Source organism: Pistacia vera, unplaced genomic scaffold, assembly GCF_008641045.1.
Source record: "Pistacia vera cultivar Batoury unplaced genomic scaffold, PisVer_v2 Contig840, whole genome shotgun sequence".
In the NCBI taxonomy this organism is placed as follows: domain Eukaryota; kingdom Viridiplantae; phylum Streptophyta; class Magnoliopsida; order Sapindales; family Anacardiaceae; genus Pistacia; species Pistacia vera.
The window spans coordinates 443,435-465,950 of NW_022196713.1; the positions used below are offsets into that span (position 1 = coordinate 443,435).

The window sequence follows — 22,516 nt, forward strand, 5'->3', positions numbered from 1 at the left end:
CTTCAGGTTTCTTTTCCGGTATCTTTGTCTTTGTTTGTTGAAACAGTGATATTTTGCTGGAAATATAACTGAAATTCGTTTGTTTTGAAAAAACCGTCGGCGCCAAAAGAGCTCTCTGTTTTGCCTTGCATTCTGCCGTGTAAAGCTGCTGAAGTTGATATGTTTTGGTGATAAGTTTAGTTGCCTCAGCTGTGTTAAGGTGTATTAGTTTAAACTTGTTTTAAATTTCAAACTTTTAGATTCTCTGATAGTTGGTGTAACAGTGAGTAGATTTTGTTTTGTATAAAGTGTAATGTTATTGTTGTATGAAAGTGTAATGTTATTGCACTATGCTTTCCACCTGCAACGTCACCGCCCTACTGTCTCAGTAACTGCTACTGGTACCTCATGTTGCAGTAGGGTTACTGTAATGCTACAGCAGGACTACCGTGCCTCAGCTTCCAGTGATATCATCGTGATGTTCATTGCAACCGTATGTTACCAGAACCTGAGGCACCGTTACGTTACCGCGGGATAGTACTTGCAACAGTAACGTACAAAGTGTCTTGAGGTACGTAACCATACAGCGATGGTCAGCATAATGGTAACGTTACTGGTCTCAGGTTCTAGTAAAATTACTGTGGTGATTCAACAGTAATGTTACCGTGAAGTAGCAGTAAAAACCATTCTGGATTACTCATAAATCTTCTGAAGAGTGGATGGAGGGATCTTTGAAACAGTTTTGTTTGAATAGCTAGGCCTGGTATATAAATTTTAAATATATGTTTTAAGTGGTCAAGAGGAATAGCTGGATGTTAATGGACAAAAAACTGGAATTAGTTCTGAATACTATCAACATAACTGCAAGTGATAGAGCTGTGAAGAGGATAATTTCTGGTAGAATCAGAAAATATGTTTTTATCCCTTTCATGTTTTAAAATGCTTATCGTTTGATAGCATTATAAATAAATATTAAAGCAAAATAACAAAATCACTCTGTTCCAGGGTTTCCTGTTTCAAGCTCTGTTCAAAACAGAGAACCTTTTAGAAGCCAATATATTTTTGCTTTTTAATGTAATCATCCATATGTCATTATCAATGACTTGACTACTAAAAGGATATTGATTCAAACATAAATAAAACACTAACCTATTCATTTCAAAAGCTGCCTAAGAAATGATAATGCACAAATCTAATCTCTGATTACAAGTTAGGACTAATTACAATCCAGAAAGTCATCATAAATCCAATAGTCATGGTCATGCCAGCAAGCCCATTTCAGAATTGGCTCCAGCTCAGAAGTCACTACAATTTTTGGCAGTGGAGGTCCACAAAGTTAGCTGAATTGGCGATCGAGAATTCAAGCAGATTTAGATTTTTAGAGATCCAGTGACATTTCTGCTTGTAAAACACCATCAAACTTATTGGACGAGGTTGAGAATCAATAGTCTAAACTTTCTCCACCAAGCTGGAATGTTTCCAGCAAACTCATTTTCACTAATATCAACTTCTAGTAACTCTGTACAATTTTAGAACATTGGTATTGCTCAAAAGGTTGTTTTCACGAAGTGTAGCATCTAAGAACTAAAGTTCCAGTTGAGGTTGGAAGGTTACCAGAAAATTTATTGTTATCGAAATTCAAGCTTGCAAGTGTTTCCAATTCATCCAGCAATCGTAATTCCCATCTAAAAGTTTTCTCTAAGGACTACTTTCAATCAGGTTCTTTGACTCATTCATCCATCACAAGAATGGAAGATGAACTGAAAACAAGCATTACTGGAAAGATTGTGCATACGACTGAAGTATAAGAGGCAATGGACTGACAAATTGTTTAAGCTCAAATCTAGTAAATTATTGGTTAACTCAGTTAAATTCGGAATTTCCCAAGAGTTGTTCTGAGATAGATTATATGATATATTGGAAAGAAATTCAAATAACTAAATTGAAAGAGATCTGAAATTCCTGAGTCTGATATATCTATAAACTAATCCTTTGTAATGGAGCGATAATGGAAATTGAGGCCTAAGACAAGATCTTAGTCCTAATAGTTGGAGTTTAAAGGAGGGATCCCCTGAGGACTACTTTCAACTAACAGGATTTCCAGATACATCAACATAACAATCTTTTGATAATTTTTTATTAGAAGATCTAAAGATTGCAACGATGAAAGTTCTCCTAATTAAGGATAGGACTAGAACCAGAGTTATAACTAGAATGTCAAATTCTTAAATTGTCCAAGTTGATCTGTACTGACCAAAAAGTTGGTTCTCACTCAAATCCAGAAACTTGGAATATCATCATCCAGTTTGATACTTGAGATAGAAAATGATCTCAATTGGAAAATCTTCCCAAAGATTTGGAATTCTCCCTTCAAATTATTATTTGACAGATCAAGTGTATTGAGAGAAGTTCCCAGACACGTACGGAAATTGTACCAAGGAAATTATTGACATTAAGAGAAAGGTCTGAGAGACTAAATTTGTAAACCCTTGGTATTGTAGAACCAACGGATTGAATGATAATCAAGTTGCCGCAGAGATGTCAAATTTGTAATTCCATCTGGAATTGGTCCTCGATGCTTTATGCTAGATTTCATAAAATCTGCAATAGTCATATCACATTCTTCTGCTGAATCTTTTGCTTCAGCCACAATAGATTTTGGAAGGAAAACCCGGAGGAACCAAGGAGTCACTCCCTTCCCTCAAACTCTTCAGCATGGAACTAGAATGAGTAGAGGTACCATCAATTTTATTCATTCCATCAAACCTCCTTGGTGTCATTTTAAACCTTTTGATAAAGTTCTTTGCATTTGTTCCTCCCAATATCTTTGGCTTTGTCTTAAAGCTTGATCAAGTATCAGCTTCCTTCTTTCCTTTTGCCATCTCCATGATCTTTTTAGTACCAGTGAAGCTACACTCACTAGCACCCTGCAGACATGAGATAGATTGTTTCCACCACTCTGAGTATTGGCTTGTTACATCTCCCTCATTTAGTCGTCATGGAATATACAAATCGTAACAAATTGGCTTACTGTAATAGTTCCAAGCAATAGAAGGAGTCTCATTGATTCGAGCAACACAAGGTGGAAGATCTTGGTCCATTCCAAATTGCATGGCAACACGATGTGGAGGGTATTGCTCTATACATTCAAAGCCAACTAGCTTAGAGACCCTCAGGCAATGAGCAAATGACTGTAGTTCTTCAGATAAATTAGGATCAAATGAAATCTACATTTCTTTTTCTCCATAAAACTTGGGAGAGTTCCAATTTGTAACAGGTTTTACATAGGGACGCCAATCGAAATCGTCTTTCGCTGAATCCATTACTTTCCTCACATTCTCAACAACAACAAATTGCTCATGCCAACAAGCAAATCTTCGTTCACCCATGTTGATCAAATTAAGCTCTGGCCTCAAGTGTAAAAACCTTTCGCAAGCCCAAGTTTGGACCAACTGAAATGGTGAACGTACAGTAACAGCTAATTCATTATCTTCATCCCCCCAATTGTCAAACTTAGTTAAAGCAACAATCTTCTCTTTCAATGAACTCAAATCTTTGTAAATACTGGCAAGAACAGTAGGTGCAAATGCAATGGAAAGGATGGTGATGAAGAGACGCGTCGGCAGCCGAGGATTCCGGCTGTGGTTCACGGCGGCGGATGGTGAAAGGCGACGGAAATGCTAGGAAACGCTGAGGAAAGGACGGTCGGCACCCGGGGAAGCTGAATCGACGTCAGAGAAGACGAAACGTCGCCGTAAAAACGAAGAATCGCAGCTGGAAGGTGGAACGCCGCGACGGCGCAAAACGGTGATGTGAGACGTCGACCAACAGGTCTCCGCAATGGGAAGAAGAAGTCAAAGCTTGGGGAAGCTGAAACGACGTCGAAGAAGACAAAACGTCGCCGGAAAAACGAAGAATCGTGGTCGCGCAAATGGTGATGAATGGAAACCGCGGCGGATCTTCAAGGAGATGATGGAGGTGATGAAGGTGACGGCCGATCGGAGTTTTGGAAGAAGAAGGGTCGCCGGAGATGGTCGAAATCCAGTGGAGAGGAGATGAGCAAGGGCTTACCACGGTTCCCTTTTATTTTATAGAAAATGTGGATAATCTCAGTCCTTGTACATTTAAAAAGTGACAAAATACACCCTTTGAAAACATAACATTTTCCCCCTAATAAACATAAATGAGACAGAATCAACCATAATCCATAAACCACAACCTAATATCAACTCACACCATTTCCAAAAATCATTCCAAAATGCAAAATTAGTAAGATAACATTAAAATGTGATTTTTCATCAATAAATTCAAAAATTCACAGATTGTCTCAATATATATTCAATTAAACCATAACAAAGGGTATTAAATCACTTTAATGGAGTCATTGTAACAACCATCAAACTCGTCTCACTTCAACGCCAAGTTGTACCACTTCCTCCATTGTTGGAACTAACAAATGATGTTTAAAAAACCGTCTTTTGAAATGGGTATGCGGGTTTCTTTGTGAGAAAGGGAGATAGAAAGTCCAGAGTCGGTCTTGCAGATAAAAAATTGAAATCTGTTTATGGAAGACAGAAAAATGTGGGATTTTTGAGTACTAGAAGCGGTGGTGATGAGGTTGATCATGACATTTTGCCTTTAATATTTTATTAATCACATTTATGTCATCTATTCAATTTTTGCAGGCCCCATTAAAACAAAAAATTTGATCATTCTACAACAATTCTAGTCACTGATCAGTGTGTTAAAGCAATGAATGCATTAACATAATCTTTTTGATTTGTAAAAAAGATAGCAGATATCATTTCATGACAAACGTTCAAACAATTACTCACTTCCTTTATGGTACATACAAAATAAGCCCCAAACGAAAAAAAAAAAAAAAAANAAAAAAAAAAAAGAGTACTTCTCCCCCAACTTATTTTTTTTAGCTTATAAGCTCAACTTATAAGCTCAAAAAAATTATAAACAAACATGTCAGCTTAATTTTAAAACTTATAAGTAAGTTTAATCAGCTTATAAGCTTAGACAAATATCCCCTAAATCACTTTAACGGAGTCATTGTAACAACCATCAACTCTTGTCTCACTTCAACGCCAAGTTGTACCACTTCCTCCATATTGGAACTCACAAATGATGTTTAAAAAACCGTCTGTTGAAATGGGTATGCGGGTTTGTTTGTGAGCAAGGGAGATAGAAAGTCCAGAGTCGGTCTTGCAGATCAAAAATTGAAATCTGTTTATGGAAGACAGAAAAATGTGGGATTTGTGAGTACTAGAAGCGGTGATGTTCAGGCTGATCATGACATTTTGCCTTTAATATTTTATTATTCACATTTATGTCATCTATTCAATTTTTGCAGGCCCCATTAGAACAAAAAATTTGATCATTCTAGGACAATTCTAGTCATTGATCAGCGTGTTAAAGTAATGAATGCATTAACATAATCTTTTTGATTTGTAAAAAAAGATAGCAGATATCATTTCATGACAAACGTTCAAACAATTACTCACTTCCTTCATTGTACATACAAAGTAAGCTCCAAACGACAAAAGACACAAAAAAAAAATAATAAAAAAATAAAAAATAAAAAATAAAAAAAACTAGTAACATTTTCTTACAACACTGCCCAGTTTGTCTTGGAGACTATTCAAGAATTGGCAATACAAGTATCTCCATCTTCGGATGACAAGTAGAGAACCTATAAAACTCCAGAATCCCACAATAAATCCAAGTGCAATGCTCACAAAGAACCAGTTCACTTCATCTTCATTACCATCTTTCTCTCCTCTGTTCTGATTATTGATTGTACAATTATTAGGAAGTGGAGGCCCACAAAGTTGGTTTCCTGTCAAACAGGATGCATCAAAGCCACTTAATTGAGTGCTTGAAGGAAATCTTCCTGTTAAGTTGTTGTTGGACAAGTTCAAGTCACTCAAAAATGTCAAACTTGAAATGTTTTGTGGGATTTCACCTGAAAGTTGATTTCTGGAGAAATCGATAGACTCTAGAGATGTCATAGCACCAATGTTCTCCGGAATTCTTCCAGTAAAACCATTGTGTGATAGGTTTAATGTCTGCAATTCTGAAAGATTTGTCACTTCCATAGGAATCTGTCCAAAGAAGTTATTTTTTGAAAGGTCTATTCCTCTCACGAACTTTAGAATTGTGCTGTATTCAACAATGCGACCTTTCTTCACAAGTAGTTCACTCTCCAAATATGTTGATAAATAACCTTCATCAGGTTCATAATTCATATTGTTTTCCTCATTGGAGCTCTTTGTCTTCATGGCACTGAAGTTATTGATGCATCCTGGTATGGTTCCAAAGAAGTTGTTATCTGCTAGGTCTAAGATTTGTAGAGAACGGAGATTACAAAGTTCTTTTGGTAAATGGCCACAAAACTTATTTGATCTAAGGTTGAGAATCTTCATTCTTGAAAATCTCCCTCCAACCCACACCTTGAGATTTCCAACAAACTCATTTTCACCCAAATCAAGTGACACCATCTTTGTACAATTTTTGATTGACACAGGAATTGTTCCAGAAAAGTGGTTTTTGCGAAGGTTTAACCATTTAAGAGAACCTAAAGTCCCAATAGAAGCTGGAAGCTTACCCGTGAATCTATTGTTACCTAAATTCAAGACTTTTAAGGATTTCAAATTCATCCAACAATCAGGTATAACTTTTGACAAAAAGTTGTTATTAAGGATGAGAATTTGCATCTTGTGCTCTGACTCATTCATCTTATGACACCTAGATTCAGTGACTGCAATGTTGCAAGATTTGTCACTTCCATAGTAATCTCTCCTAAGAAAGTATTTCTGAAAGATATATGACTCTCACAAACTTCAGAATTGTGTTATATTCAACAAGTTGACCTTTATTCACAGAAATGAATCCTCCACGTAACCTATATCCATTTCATGGTCATTAGAGCTCATTGTCATCATGGCATTGAAGTTATTGATACATATCGGTATGGTTCCAGAAAAATTGTTGAGAAATATTACTAGTGTCCACAATTCTAATTACTTTAGTTATTCACTCTGTTTCGGGCCCCTGTTTCAAGTTCAAATTATAAATTAAAGAGAAAGTTTGTTCATCATTATTAAATCATCAAGAAATTAAGAATGATTTTAACAATATGTCAACACCATCTGTAATGCTTGGAGCTAGAGGTTATTTATAAAGTAAATAGAAAGTATCATTTCATATTACAAAGACAACTACAACTTTTCATCCATCCAATTAATTTCAATGGTTCACATTAATAAAGTTTGTAGACTCCAAGCCAAATCTTATTCAGCTGACCCGAGTAAATCTATTCATCCATGGAACTTCTCATGAATGACCAATTTAATGGCTTAGCTTATCCAACTCATCTGGAACAGAAGTCTGAAAAGTAGGACCTCACATATCTACGGTGTAAGTTTCAAGAAAGTCTTACTGTTGATTTAAAGGACATTTAATTAGTCAATAAAGAAGGATTGATCATGATCCAAAAGATCTGTACATCTCTGCATCTCTAGATCAATTATGTAAACATGGATGATCATCTCTGCCACAAACTAAACCCTAATAGCTAGAAAATGTGAATGATGATATTATCAACTGCAAGATATCAACAATAGCATATGAGAGTCAAACTCAGAAAGTTGCATATCATTTTCAGTCTTCAATCGCTTCAGTTGACTCCAAGTCAGTTAAAGGAGGACAAAATACGAATCAACACTAACTAGTGTGTGTATGTTGGTGCGAATTAATAGTTAAAGCTGGATTGATAGAGAACTAGTGGTGACTTCTCATCACACATTTTGGAAAAGATGCAAATTCTTCTAATTTTAGTGGTCCAATTAACAGAGTAGACTTCAAGTCAATTAAAGAGGACAGAATATCAAACTTTGATTTAATTAGTCAATAATGGTTACAATAGAAAAGTATCAAAGTTTTAATTGAACTTTCTAACCCCTCCTTCAAGTTTAATATATCATTGAAGTGAATGAATGATGGAGAAATGCTGGCAGTACTTGCTTACTTAACCTCTCTGTTACGTCTTCTTCTTATCACACTATTAGCCCAAATCAACAAAAGCTTGATCAATGGCTGAAATCACGGGTGTTAACCAAAATCAAGCAAAGATTGATCAATGGCGGAAATCAAGGTTGTTAATTCCTAACTAGAGAGACACGGAATAACCTCAGGTCACAAGACTAACAGTATATCTTCTATTTTAAGAAAACATCATTCTGTTGATCCATTCTTTTACGTGGTTGCAAAATTATATTTCAAATTACACCTTCAATCGCACACACACACGAATAGAGTTCCCACATTTATTATAACTCTTCATTTGATAAATGAAGTACATAAACTGACACAGCTTCACACAAAAATTTTACTAACACTTTCTTACAACACTGTAAAACATGTAGCCAAGGGAGTCCAAGAAATCACAATATATAAACCTACATCTTCTGATGATTAATAAAGGACCTATAAAACTCTAGAAGCAAACAACAAATCCAAGCTCCATGATTACATAGAACCAATCCACTTCATCTCCATAATCGTCAATTTCCTCTCCATTTTTGTGGTCAGGTACAGGTACTGAAATAGTATCGTCAGTGCAATTAGGAAGTGGAGGTCCAAAAGTTTGTTGCCAATAAAGTAGGATGCATCAAAGCTTTGAAGTTGAGTGCTTAAAGGAATTCTGCCGCTCAAGTTTTTATAAGATAAGTGCAAATGATGCAAGATTACAAACTTGTAATACTCTGTGGCATTTCACCATAAAGCTGGTTTGCAGAGAAATCAATTGAGATTAATGATCCCATAACACCAATATTCTTTGGAATTCTTCCCGTAAGAGCATTGTGTAACAAATTTAATGACAACAATGCTCTAACAATCTATTTGCGAGTTACCAAAACAAAAATAGCTTATTAATGTACCTTGAGACCCTGAAAGAAAAGAAAATATAGATGATGTTCATCATCTATTCATTTCTAACACTTAATAAAAATTTAATCAACTCATCTGTAATGTTGGACAACATATCATCTATTAAAAATTTAATGAACGACAAGTCATCCATGGTATAAACTTTCTATAACTTGCCATTCATAATTATTTAAAGTTTTTGCTTAGTTTGTAGAGAAATAGTGTCCTGATTGTAAGTTTTATTCATTCTGTTTCGGATCCCTATTTCAATTCCTATTCAAGTTAAGAACTAAAGAGAAAATTTGGTCATCGCTATGACCTCCTAGGAAATTACTGCGTTCTAGGATCCCCAGTTCCAAGCTCTGTTAAAGAGAAATTATATATGGTGCTAAAGAGAAACTATGGTTATGCTAGATCAATTCCATATAAAGAAGTAAAATATGAAAGAGCAGTGTTTGATATATCATATATCTAAAAAATAAAGACCTTTCAGAATGAACCTATAACGCAGACAATTTACTGTTAAAATCCCTTGAGAGAAACCAACATTTGACTTTTACCCCAAAAAATAAATAAAGAAGAACCCTTTTCTGGAGCAGAAGCAAACAAACTTTGATATTTATTGTAACACTTCAGATAATCATGATTGTAGTACATTAAACAAAGTACAGACATAGCTTCAAACAGAAAACAACCCACAAAAGTTTCTTACAACACTACCAGATTTGATCCAAAGACTATCTAAAATATTATAATACATAAACCCCCATTTTCTGCTGACGAGTAATGGACTTATTAAAGCCCAGAGACCCACCAGAAATCCAAGTGCCATGCTTACATAGAACCAGTCCACTTCATGTTCATTACCATCTTTTCCATCATCGTAGATTGATGTTCTTTATAGCATCCATCATCCATGGAACTTCTCATGAATGACCAATTGCTCCGTTTATCCAGCTCTTCTGGAATAGAAGTCTGAAAAGTAGGACCTTACAGTGTTTACCTGGAAATTAATGTTACCTTTTACTCTGTTACATACAGCAGTGGAGGGATTATATTGTAATCTACTCAACCACCCCTGCAATAGAAAATGTGAATGAGAATATCATCAATTGCAAGAGACCGATAATGGCATTTCACAGTCCAATTTGAGAAGGTTGAATATGGTTTTCAGTGTTCATTGACTTCTGTAGAATGTAGACTCCCAAGTCAATTAAAGAAGACAAATTTGGAAAACCCAATCACAGATTAAAGCGGAAAGTTATTGAAGTTATCTTTTGATTTCTTTGTTTCACGTAGTCCCCTGTTTTAAGCTCTGTTCGAAACAGAGATCAAAGAATTTAGATTGTGATTTTACTCGTGTCTTACCTGTTCACAAAGTCTTAAGGTGGACCAGAACCCAAGTTGAAAATTTCTCCATTCTCTGACTTGCTTTACATCTCACTGTTTATAATTATAACCTGTTACGTACGGCATGGACACCAAGTAATGAAGACAATATTTATAGCTCTTATTTTTCTAACTTCGTCCTTCTTTTTCAATATCTCGTACTTATATCATGGAAATGCGTAGAAAATTTGTAACAACATTTCGGTGGATCAAACTCACACTTGCATATTAGCGGTCCCTTCAGGTTTCTTTTCCGGTATCTTTGTCTTTGTTTTTGTTGAAACAGTGATATTTTGCTGGAAATATAACTGAAATTCAGTTTGTTTTGAAAAAACCGTTCGGCGCCAAAAGAGCTCTCTGTTTTGCCTTGCATTCTGCCGTGTAAGAGCTGCTGAAGTTGATATGTTTTGGTGATAAGTTTAGTTGCTCTTAGCTGTGATTAAGGGTGTATTAGTTGTAAACTTTGTTTTAAATTTCAAACTTTTAGATATCTCTGAATAGTTGGTGTAACAGTGAGTAGATTTGTTGTATAAAAGTGTAATGTTATAACAGTGAGTAGATTTGTTGTATAAAAGTGTAATGTTATTGTTGTATGAAAGTGTAATGTTATTGCACTATGCTTTCCACCTGCAACGTCATCTGCTCCTACTGTCTCAGTAACTTGCTACTGGTACCTCATGTTGCAGTAGGGTTACTGTAATGCTACAGCATGACTACCGTGCCTCAGCTTCCAGTGATATCATCGTGATGTTCATTGCAACCGTAATGTTACCAGAACCTGAGGCACCGGTAACGTTACCGCGATGGTACATTGCAACAGTAACGTACAAAGTGTCTTGAGGTACAGTAACCATACAGCGATGGTGCAGCATAATGGTAACGTTACTGGTTCCTCAGGTTCTAGTAACATTACTGTGGTGATTCAACAGTAATGTTACCGTGAAGTAGCAGTAAAAACCATTCTGGATTACTCATAAATCTTCTGAAGAGTGTGATGGAGGGATCTTTGAAACAGTTTTGTTTGAATAGCTAGGCCTGGTATATAAATTTTAAATATATGTTTTAAGTGTGTCAAGAGGAATAGCTGGATGTTAATGGACAAAAAACTGGAATTAGTTCTGAATACTATCAACATAACTGCAAGTGATAGAGCTGTGAAGAGGATAAAGTTGCTGGTAGAATCAGAAATATATGTTTTTATCCCTTTCATGTTTTAAAATGCTTATCGTTTGATAGCATTATAAATAAATATTAAAGCAAAATAACAAAATCACTCTGTTCCAGGGTTTCCTGTTTCAAGCTCTGTTCAAAACAGAGAACCTTTTAGAAGCCAATAGATTTTTGTTTTTTAATGTAATCATCCATATGATCATTGATCAATGACTTGAACTACATAAAAGGATATTGATTCAAACATTAAATAACCAGCAATTTTTTTCTTACAGTACACCCATATTCATTTCAAAAGCTGCCTAAGAAATGATAATGCACAAATCTAAATCCTCTGATTACAAGTTGAGGACTAATTACAATCCAGAAAGTCATCATAAATCCAATAGTCATGGTCATGCACAGCAAGCCCATTTCATGTTAATTGGCTCCAGCATCAGAAGTCACAATACAATTTTTTGGCAGTGGAGGTCCACAAAGTTAATTGCAAGCAAGATTTAAGATTTGTAGAGAATCCAGGTGACAAATTTCTGCTTGTAAAACACCATTAAACTTATTTGAACGAAGATTGAGAATCAATAAGCTGGAATGTTTCCAGCAAACTCATTTTCACTGATATCAACTTCTAGTAACTCTGTACAATTTTTAAGACACATTGGTATTGGTCTAAAAAGGTTGTTTTCACGAAGGTGTAGCGATCTAAGAGAACTTAAAGTTCCAGTTGAGGTTGGAAGGTTACCAGAAAATTTATTGTTATCGAAATTCAAGCTTGTCAAGTGTTTCCAATTCATCCAGCAATCTGGTAATTCTCCATCTAAAAAGTTTTCTCTAAGGGCTAACTTTTCAATCAGGTTCTTTGACTCATTCATCCCATAACACAAAAAATGGAAGATTGAACCTGACAAACAAAGCATTACTGGAAAGACTGAGTGCATACAGACTGGAAGTTATAAGAGGCAATGGAACTGACAAATTGTTTAAGCTCAAATCTATTAAATTAATTTAGGTTAACTCTATTAAATTCGGAATGTTCCCACAGAGTTGGTTCTGAGATAGATTATATAGATATATTGGAAAGAAAATTCAAATAACTAAATCGGAAGAGTATCTGAAATTCCTGAGTCCGATATATCTATGTAAACTAAATCCTTCTGTGTATAGAGCGATAATGGAAATTGAGGCCTTAAATGACAAGATCTCAGTCCTAATAGTTGGAGTTTAAAAGCAGGGATCCCCTGAGGATTGACTTTCAATCTAACAGGATTTCCAGATGCATAAAAAACATACAATCTTTTGAGATTTGCAAAATGGACTTCAGAAAATTTCCATTCAGTTTTGTTATATGAAAGATCTAAAGATTGCAACGATGAAAGTTCTCCTAATTAAAGATGGGATAGGACCAGAAACAGAGTTATAACATAGAAATGTCAAATTCTTAAATTGTCCAAGTTGATCTGTTGACTGACCAAAAAGTTGGTTCTCACTCAAATCCAGAAACTTTAATATAATATCCAGGACTTGAGAAATCTCTTGGTTCAGTTTGATACTGGAGATAGAAAATTATCTCAATTTGGAAAATCTTCCCAAAGATTTTGGAATTCTCCCTTCAAAATTATTATTTGACAGATTAAGTGTATTGAGAGAAGTTAAGTTCCCCAGAACACGTACTGGAAATTGTACCAAGGAAATTATTGACATTAAGAGAAAGGTCTTCGAGATGACTAAATTTGTATAACCCCCACTTTGGTATTGTAGAACCAAACTGATTGAATGAAAATCAAGATGCCGCAGAGATGTCAAATTTTGAAGTCCATCTGGAATTTGACCTCGAAAATAATTATCACTTAGCCCAAGAGTAGTAAGGGATGAAAAATTTGTAAGGGACAGCTGAGGAAAGTGAGGAAGTTCATAAAGAAGGTAGTGTGTTCATCACCAACAGCCAGTCAGAGACTTTCCTAAGGTCCATATCACTCAAATCAAGGTGCTTCAGCGAAGAAAGACCAGATAACCAACTAATATTCTCAGCATATACCAGACATTTTGACTGAGGTCAAGATATTGCAGATTACAGAGATTTCCAAGATGGTGTGGAATCATTCTTCCAACCAGCATTAGAGAGATTCAGGTATCTTAGATTTTTCATAGAACCAAGAAATCTGGGAATTTTACTTCCTTATAAATTGTTACCACTTATGTCCAAGTAATTCAAATGTTTAAAATCAAGCAAGAAGGAATTTATCTTACCACCAGGCTTTGACCTTTGATAAGATTTAAAGTCAGCATATGATGGTTCGTGATTGGCAAAGGAGTTTCCAAGGTGAAGCTTGAGGACATGGCCAGTAGACTTGTTGGATACAACATCTGCCCATGTGCAACAATCTCCATCACGAATCCAAGAGGCCAGCTGACTGGAAGGATCTAGGAGATCTTGCTTCAACCTTAAAAGTGCTCGTCTCTCGCATTCGATGAAACCTACACAAGAGCTTCCATTGCAGAAGCTAATTTTGATGGTTGCTATACCTAGCAACTCAAACAAAGAAATTTGATGACACTCATGGTAACTTGTGATTGGCAAACACCTGCAAATAGAAACTACATTGAAGGGAAATGAGAATGAGACTGTTGTCAAAGTAGAGTGCTATTTATAATTTTTTTTTCTTTTCATGGCAGTCAATATAACACAACTAATCTCACTGACCCACTAGTGGTTTTGGAGGGAAGTGATGATTAACTAACATCAAACTTTCAAAGATATACGACTGTAATGGGACTTATATGTGTCTGTGATCAATTACTATGGAAAATTTCTAAACCTAGATTCTGAATTTTGTTACTTTGGTAAATTTTTTATTGCTAACTTATGTTAGTATACTATTACGAAATAATTTCAGCAAAGAAACGCAAGATAGCTTCCAAGAATCTGCCACCGAGGTCAAGATACTGGAAATTAGAGAGATTTCCAAGTTGGTGTGGATTTATCCCCCCACAACCAGCATAAGAGAGATTAAGGTATCTTAAATTCTGCATATAACTAAGAAACAAAGGAGCCTGAATTCCATAAAAATCATTATCGCTCTAGTCCAAGGAGCACAAATGCTTTAAATCAAGTAAAGAAGGATTTATCTTACCCCCCAACTCTATCCTCCAATCAACTTCATTGTAAGGATAAAATGTATCATTTTCAAATGAGGAGGTGTAAGGTTGAGCTCTAGGACATGGCCTGTCAAGTTGTCACAAACAATGCCAGACCACATACAGTATAATACATATTGCAATTTTCAACACAACTTTAGTATTTAATAACAGTCTCTGAATCAAACTGAGCATCATGGTGTTGTCAGTAGGCTGCTATATATAAATCTCTTTTGTTGCCATCATAAGAACCCAATGATCCCTGTAGCAATAATTACCCCAGCTCATCCACTGACCTAATAGTGGATTTAAGAGTAAAATTATGATAGACCTGCATCAAGATTTTAAGGAAGAAGAGAAGGCATGTATAACTGTCAAGAACTTTTATCCGTATAGTATATCCATTGACAATAGTGAACATCGGTGCTACATGGAACGAGGAAAGACAAGCTTTACTATGTGTAACTGTAAACATAACATTTGTTTCGCGTTCAGAAATTCAACCATGTCCACTTTACCATGATTGGAATGTCATAATAATAAAAAGGAGAAGCTTATCAGATTTGTATGAAGCAAAGGGCTCAAGTACAATGTTGTTTACATTAAGATCACTGTGAATGGAGAACAAAAAGTGATACACAGTGAACCTGACATATGTAGCTAAATGCTAGACTATAACATATCATGTCAATCTTCGAAGTTATTCCGATGTCAGCGGGTAAAAACAGAGCATTTAGGAGCAAATCTTGTAGCTTTCAGCTATGCCAAGATCTTCTCAAGCTTACTAACCCGTTCTTCAAATTGCAATTCCAGTATCTCCATTGCATTAATTTTCACTGCCATCTCTTTCACCAGACTACATCCTCACCATATCATGATCTTGATCACTTGTTTTACTATCAGTTGCAAGTTCACTAAGTGCCTCTGGTACAACTTTCACAATCTCAGTTTCAACTTGCATCATGTTTTCTACCAATTCTGTTTGTGGATCAATTATGTTAACAACCTCATCACCTGTGGCTGAAAATGAAATTTTTTGAGATTGACTTGACATATGTTTAACATCTGGAACCTGTCTATTATTCCCATCATCATGCTTTATACTAGATTTCATAAAATCTGCAATAGTCATATCACATTCTTCAGCTGAATCCTTCGTTTCAGCCACAATAGGTTTTGGAGGAAAACCTGGAGGAACCAAGGAATTATTCCCTTCCCTCAAACTCTTCAGCATGGAACTAGAATGAGTAGAGGCAGCATCAATTTTATTCATTCCATCAAACCTCTTGGTGTTATTTTGAAGCTTTTGATAAAGTTCTTTCCGTTTGTTCCTCCCAACATCTTTGGCTTTGTCTTAAAGCTTGATGAAGTATCAGTTTCCTTCTTTCCTTTTGCCATCTCCATGATCTTTTTAGTACCAGTAAAGCTACAGTCCCTAGCACCTTGCAGACATGAGATTGATTGTTTCCACCACTTTGAGTATTGGCTTGTTACATCTCCCTCATTCAGCCAGCATGGAATATACAAAGCGTAACAAATTGGCTTACTGCAATAATTCCAAACAAAAGAAGGAGTCTCATTGATTCAAGAAACACAAGGTGGAAGATCTTGGTCCATTCCAAATTGCATGGCAACACGATGTGGAAGGTATCACTCTATACATTCAAAGCCAAGTAGCTCAGAAACCCTCAAGCAATGAGCAAATGACTGTAGTTCTTCAGATAAATTAGGATCAACTGAAATCAACATTTCTTTTTCTCCATAAAACTTGGGAAAATTCCAATTTGTAACAGGTTTTACTGATGGTTCTTGGCCGGAGAATGCAAAAGGAAAGATAAAAGAGTAATCAAAACATGTATGCAAAAAGTCATTGTTTTTCATTCAACTTGATCAATATATACATCAGCTTAACGACTATCTACTGTTTCAACAACTACAACAGACATATACAAATTTAAATTTAAATCTTAACAACCAATACTTCATAAACAAAACACATCATAATACTAACTTAATTACACTTAAGCCATTCAACTACAATACACCAAAAAGGTGCAGCCATGCACGTTGGACCACTGCAGCAAACTAACTTCAACAGGCTTCAAAAGGTTGCAACTGAATCCTGTAATGTTGATGCATTGGCAGCAAGGTATCACTGCATCAACACTCCTCCTTGATACCTTTGCTGGAGACACCAAGTTTGAGTTTAAGTTCCTCAAACTTGGCTTTAGGCAATGCTTTGGTCATAATATCTACAGTTTGGTCCTCACCCCTACAGTGAATTAAAGTAACTTCTCCTTTGTTTTCAGCCTCCCTTATAGGATGAAACTTTATCTTAATGTGCTTGGTCCTGCCGTGAAGAACTAGATTTTTGGCCATGGCAACAGCAGACTGGTTGTCACACAAAATTGGAGTTGGACTTCCTTGATTCTACTTCAAATCTGCCAACACTTTCCAAAGCCAAACAGCTTGGTTTACAGCTGCTACAGCAGAAATATATTCTGCCTCTGCTATGGACTGTGCCACAGTATCTTGCTTCTTTGACAGCCTGGTAATTGCACTAGAATTGATATAAAATACATAACCTGAGGTGTTTTTCATGTCATCAAGTGATCCTCCCTAATCACTGTTAGTATAGCCTAGCAACACCAGATTTTTAGCCCTTCTGAACCAAATGCCAAGCCTGGAGGTTCCTTTCACATATCTTAACACCCTCTTGGCTGCCCCATAATGCAATTCACTTGGACAACTAATGAACCTGGAGAGATAACTGGTAGCAAACATAAGGTCTGGTCGTGTGGCTGTTAAATACAGCAACCATCCAACCAGACTTCTAAACAGTCCCTCATCCACTCTCTTCTCACCATCATTCTTACTCAGCTTCAAATTGGAAACCAGTGGAGTGTCTGCAGGTTTGGAATTTTCCCTGCCAAACTTTATAAGAACCTCAGTTGCATACCTTTCTTCGTACACAAAGATTCCATTTCTGGACTGAACAATCTCCATACCAAGAAAGTATGTCATCTCCCCCAAATCTGTCATCTCAAATTCAGATTGCATGGACTTTTTAAATTGAATCAAGTAGTCTGGATTGCTCCCTGTAATCAGCAGATCATCCACATACAAGGATATCACAATCAAGTCACCCTTACCTTCCTTAACATAAAGAGTATGTTCATTAGGGCTTCTAACATATCCTAGGCCGCTTAGGTGATCATTTATGTGGTTGTACCAGGCTCTAGGTGCCTACTTTAGGCCATACAAGGCCTTCTCCAACAAATACACTTTGCCTTTTTCACCCTTCACTTGATAACCTTCAGGTTGCTCTACAAAAATTTCCTCACTCAAACAACTATTCAGAAATGCTGACTTAACATCAAGTTGGAAGATTTTCCAACCAAATTGGGCTGCCATAGCAAGGATTAATCTGATAGTGTCATGTCTAGCCACCGGAGCAAATGTGTCAGAGTAATCCAGCCCTTGCCGTTGTGCAAAGCCTTTAGCCACAAGTCTTGCCTTGTGTTTATGGATTGAACCATTAGGATTAACCTTCAGCTTGCAAATCCACTTTACCTGAATTACTTTCTGTTTTCAAGTCTATCAACAAGCCTCTAGGTATTATTTTTCTCAATCATAGATATCTCTTCTTGCATTGCATTCTTCCAAGCTTCTGACTCAACAGCTTTAGCATAATTTCTTGGTTCAAGCACTGCCACATTACACCTTGCATATACATCAGCCAAGGTTCTGGTCCCTCTAACTGGAGGCTCTTCATCCTCTTCAATTTCAGCCTTTTCAATTAAATTTTTAGTTGGCTGCTACAATTTGCAATCAGCATCAATCTTTTTATTCTCCCAATTCCACACTGCATTCTTATCCACCTTTACATCCCTTGTTAGCAAAATTCTCTTTGACTCAGGGATGTATACCCTGTACCCTTTTGATTGACTACTGTAGCCAATGAATATACCAATCTCAGCTTTATCATCAAGCTTTGTTCTCTTCCTTGCTGGAACCATAACATAACACACACTCCCAAACACTTTCAAGTAGCTCACTGTTGGTTTAATTCCACTCCAAGCCTCAACTGAAGTTTGCCCCTTGACTGCTTTAGTTGGCAGTCTGTTCAGGAGATAGACTCCTGTATTGACAACCTCGGTCCAAAACCTTTTAGGAGCTGCTTCTCTACCATCATACACCTAGCCATCTCCATGATGGTTTTATTTCTTCTTTCACTGACCCCATTCCGCTGTGGGGTGTAAGGTATAGTAAACTGGTGCCTAATTCCAGCCTCTTGATAGATTGAACTGAATTCTCTTGATGTATATTCAGTTCCATTATCACTTCTTATGGATTTGATCTTTGTTCCCACTTGATTCTCCACTAGCAGTTTGAAATTTCTGAATACAGTAGGTACCTCATTTTTCTACTTCAAAAAATATACCCATGTCATCCGTGTGAAGTCATCTATAAAGAGCACAAAGTACCTACTCCCACTCATTGACTCAATTTGCATAGGACCACAAACATCAGTATGGATCAGTTAGAGTTTTGATGTTGCTCTCTAGGCCTGATCCGAGGGAAATGGTGGCTTGCTTAACTTACCAAGTTGGCAAGCACTGCAGAGGCTTCTCTTCTCTTCAATCTTAGGTAAGTCCTGAACCATATTCTTATTCTTTAACTTTTTGAGGCCATTATAGTGGAAGTGGCCAAGTCTCTTATGCCAGATTTCAAACTCTTCCAGCTTAGATGATAAGGCTAAGTTACTGGAATTTTTCCACTCAACCAGGAAGCTTTTTCCCAACATTTTTACACATATTAATTCAGTCCTTTCAGGGTCTAATATGGTGCACGCTTGACTTTGAAAATGTAGAGAATAACCCTTCTCTAACATTTGCCCAACACTTAATAAGTTTTGGCTAATCTTAGGCACATACAATACATGAGGAATGATTTTGGTACCTAACAAGCACTACAAGAATTTAGGTTTCTCATAATAAAATAATTTGTCACTATAAATATCAAAATTATGACTATTTCGTTAATGTGAGGAATTATATTGATCACCAGGTTGGTCACATTAAGCTTGTACACTTAAGTATATGGTGACAAAAGAATGTTTTGTCACCATAGCTTAATTATTTATTATCACGATAATAATTTGTCATTTTAAACTAATTTATTGTGATAAATTATTTGTAACAATAGAAGGTAATTTTTATCAATATAAGTAATATTTTGTCATAATTGATTTACATTTAAAGACCAAATAATGAGATTTATGGTGAGAAAATAATATATTATGACAAAATTGATTTTGTCAAAATTGTAAATAGTAACTAAATTATTTTCTCATAATTTTAACAGTGACAAAAATTTATGTGTCAGTGACTTTACTGTAACAACATTTATTTTGTCACATGTTTGTTTATATGACAATATTATTTGTCAAAAATTGTAATGACTAAAATAATTTTGTACAAAATTTAATAGCATAACAAATATTTTTTTAGTCATAAATAATTAGTCGAGTCCTTATAGAGCTCGAATTAGAGCTCAAAATGCATTTTCAAACCACTTATTACATAAATTGGGAGAATTCAACATCAAATAATATGAGGCTGAATGCAATGCATTATATAAATTAACACGTTCAACTTTAAAGCTTACAAAATAGTAAATGGAGGTTTCAACAAAGGCATTAGATTTAGATCTAATGTTAATAATTCAACAAAGGCATCTCTTATAAATTTACACATTCTCCACTAATATGGAGACAAAAATGAACACAAGTCAGCATATCCTCCATGAAGAAAACAATATCTTCAACCATAGTTCAGACAAACATGAAGAAAGTAAGATTAAGATGGTCATGTTTCTGCATCATAGACTTCATCACCTGCACAAAAAACAGTAATGAAGAAAAATATAGCATTAAACAGAAAATGAATTTAGTAATTGGTGCAATGTGATGTACCTCAAGAGCCATTCATTCTGGGCTACCCTTCAAAGATAGCTCATATGGATATGATAATCCAATAAGCTAAATACAAAAAAGACCTCCATATAGATGACAGTAAGCAATATAAATTCAACCAATGGACCATACATCAGCAGGGACTCCATAGAGCATGAAAGCAATCAAAACAAGATCAAAGAATGCGTAACCAAGCAGCATATCCAATGCCTTTGTTTCCACCAAAACAAAAACTCAGAGAAAAGCAAACCTGCAAAAGAAAACAATTCATCATTTATCTCAGAATATGCACTAGCAATTACCAAGTAAACAGAGATGAAGAATACAACAACGAAAACTTATTAATATTTTAATAAAAGAAATTTCGTTCAATGAACTTCCTTAAAATCATTCCACACCACTGATGTCTTAGCTTTCTTTTTTTCTTGCAAATGGATTAACGTCACCCTCTTCATTACCAACAGTTGCAATGGTTTCAACAGTTTCATTGGGGGTGGTGGACCATGTCTCTAAGTCCTCAATATCACTAATCCATTGCAATCGACTCGCCCCTCCGCTGCAGTTCTGAGGACACCTCAGGTTGGGTGGCAGTGAGGGTGGGATTAGAACTTGACGCCATTTATACAGCAAAATTTTAACAGCACGTGAATATTTTTCCCAGCCTTTCAAACTCAATAACATATAGTTAGGAGGTTCAAATCAATTAACTAGGATTTTAAAGCAAATATTATAGTTAGAAGTTTGATCCCCAAGATAATTGAATACCTACATTCACCCTTATTATAAAGATGTGCATCCAAATCCTCCAAAACTTTATAAAAAAGAACTCGCAACTCTGTCAAGTCAGATCGAACATCTTGAAGAGCACCAACCTACACCACAGTAATCAGAACAAGTTAATGCACCCAAAACATTTAAAAATATCTATATATATCTGACTTCAGAATCGAAGCCCAAAAAACAAAAATATTAAGCTCTTTGAAGATATGCCAACACTTCAAACCAACATCTGAAAAGATAACAATAAAATTGAGCTTTATGGCTTTTATTAAAACTTGGATTCACAAGTTTTTAAGCCAGAAGCCATCAAATCAAGAAATTTGACTTCAAAATTCCAAGTCAACAAGTATCAAATGGGAAAAGTAAAGTAGAATAGAGCTTTTTCAACTATCTTTTTCTTACCCATTTCGGCTAATATTTATAAACAGCCAGTAAACACATTTCTTTGGCTTTAAAATTTCTATTTTCTAACTTTGAAATGAATGGTGAATGAAGAAATTGAAAGTTTGAAACCAACCCAAAAACTCGAATGGTGAATGGAGACATTGAAACCAACCCAACAACTCACCATTCACAACTTAGAAGTCAACTCAGACGAGATACAAACGAATGGAGACGACAAAAGGCGAACTCAGTCTCAAGCTTCGAAGTATTGGTCTGATTGTATCAAAGTAGCGGCTACTCGAGAGTTGAGAGATGAGAAGAAATCGCTCGGCTAATCCTCTTGAACGACAGACGAAATCAGATTTCTTCGACTGGAATGCTTGAATAGGTGAAGAATGCAAAGATAATTAGTTTTGCTAAGATCAGAAGAATGAGCCCTAGACAAGGTGTTGCGATTTGGAATGAGAAGAATAGAATGAGTGACTTAGGGATTTTGGGTAATGCAAATACGCGAGCCCATTGGAACTTAAAATCCTTTGCAGATATATTCAAAGATTTTAAGATTTTAAAAATTAATTAAAATGAAAATGTATAATAATTACTAATCCTAATTTATAAATTTGTATTTGTAATTTATAATTATAAATAATAAAAAGTGTTGAAATTCAATTATATTTCAATATTTCGTTATTTTATTATATTTCATAGTGATTATATATTTTTTAATTACAAAATGTCACTAAATATAATATAGAAAATATTTTT

General features: G+C 35.6%; 1 protein-coding gene across 1 annotated transcript; it reads right to left on the minus strand.

Moving 5' to 3' along the window:
• Positions 1–5,582: 5,582 nt before the first annotated feature.
• On the minus strand, positions 5,583–6,725 carry LOC116118320 (receptor-like protein EIX2). Its single transcript, XM_031404310.1, has one exon. The coding sequence runs from the start codon at positions 6,723–6,725 to the stop codon at positions 5,583–5,585; it is 1,143 nt and encodes a 380-aa protein (XP_031260170.1).
• Positions 6,726–22,516: the final 15,791 nt, after the last annotated feature.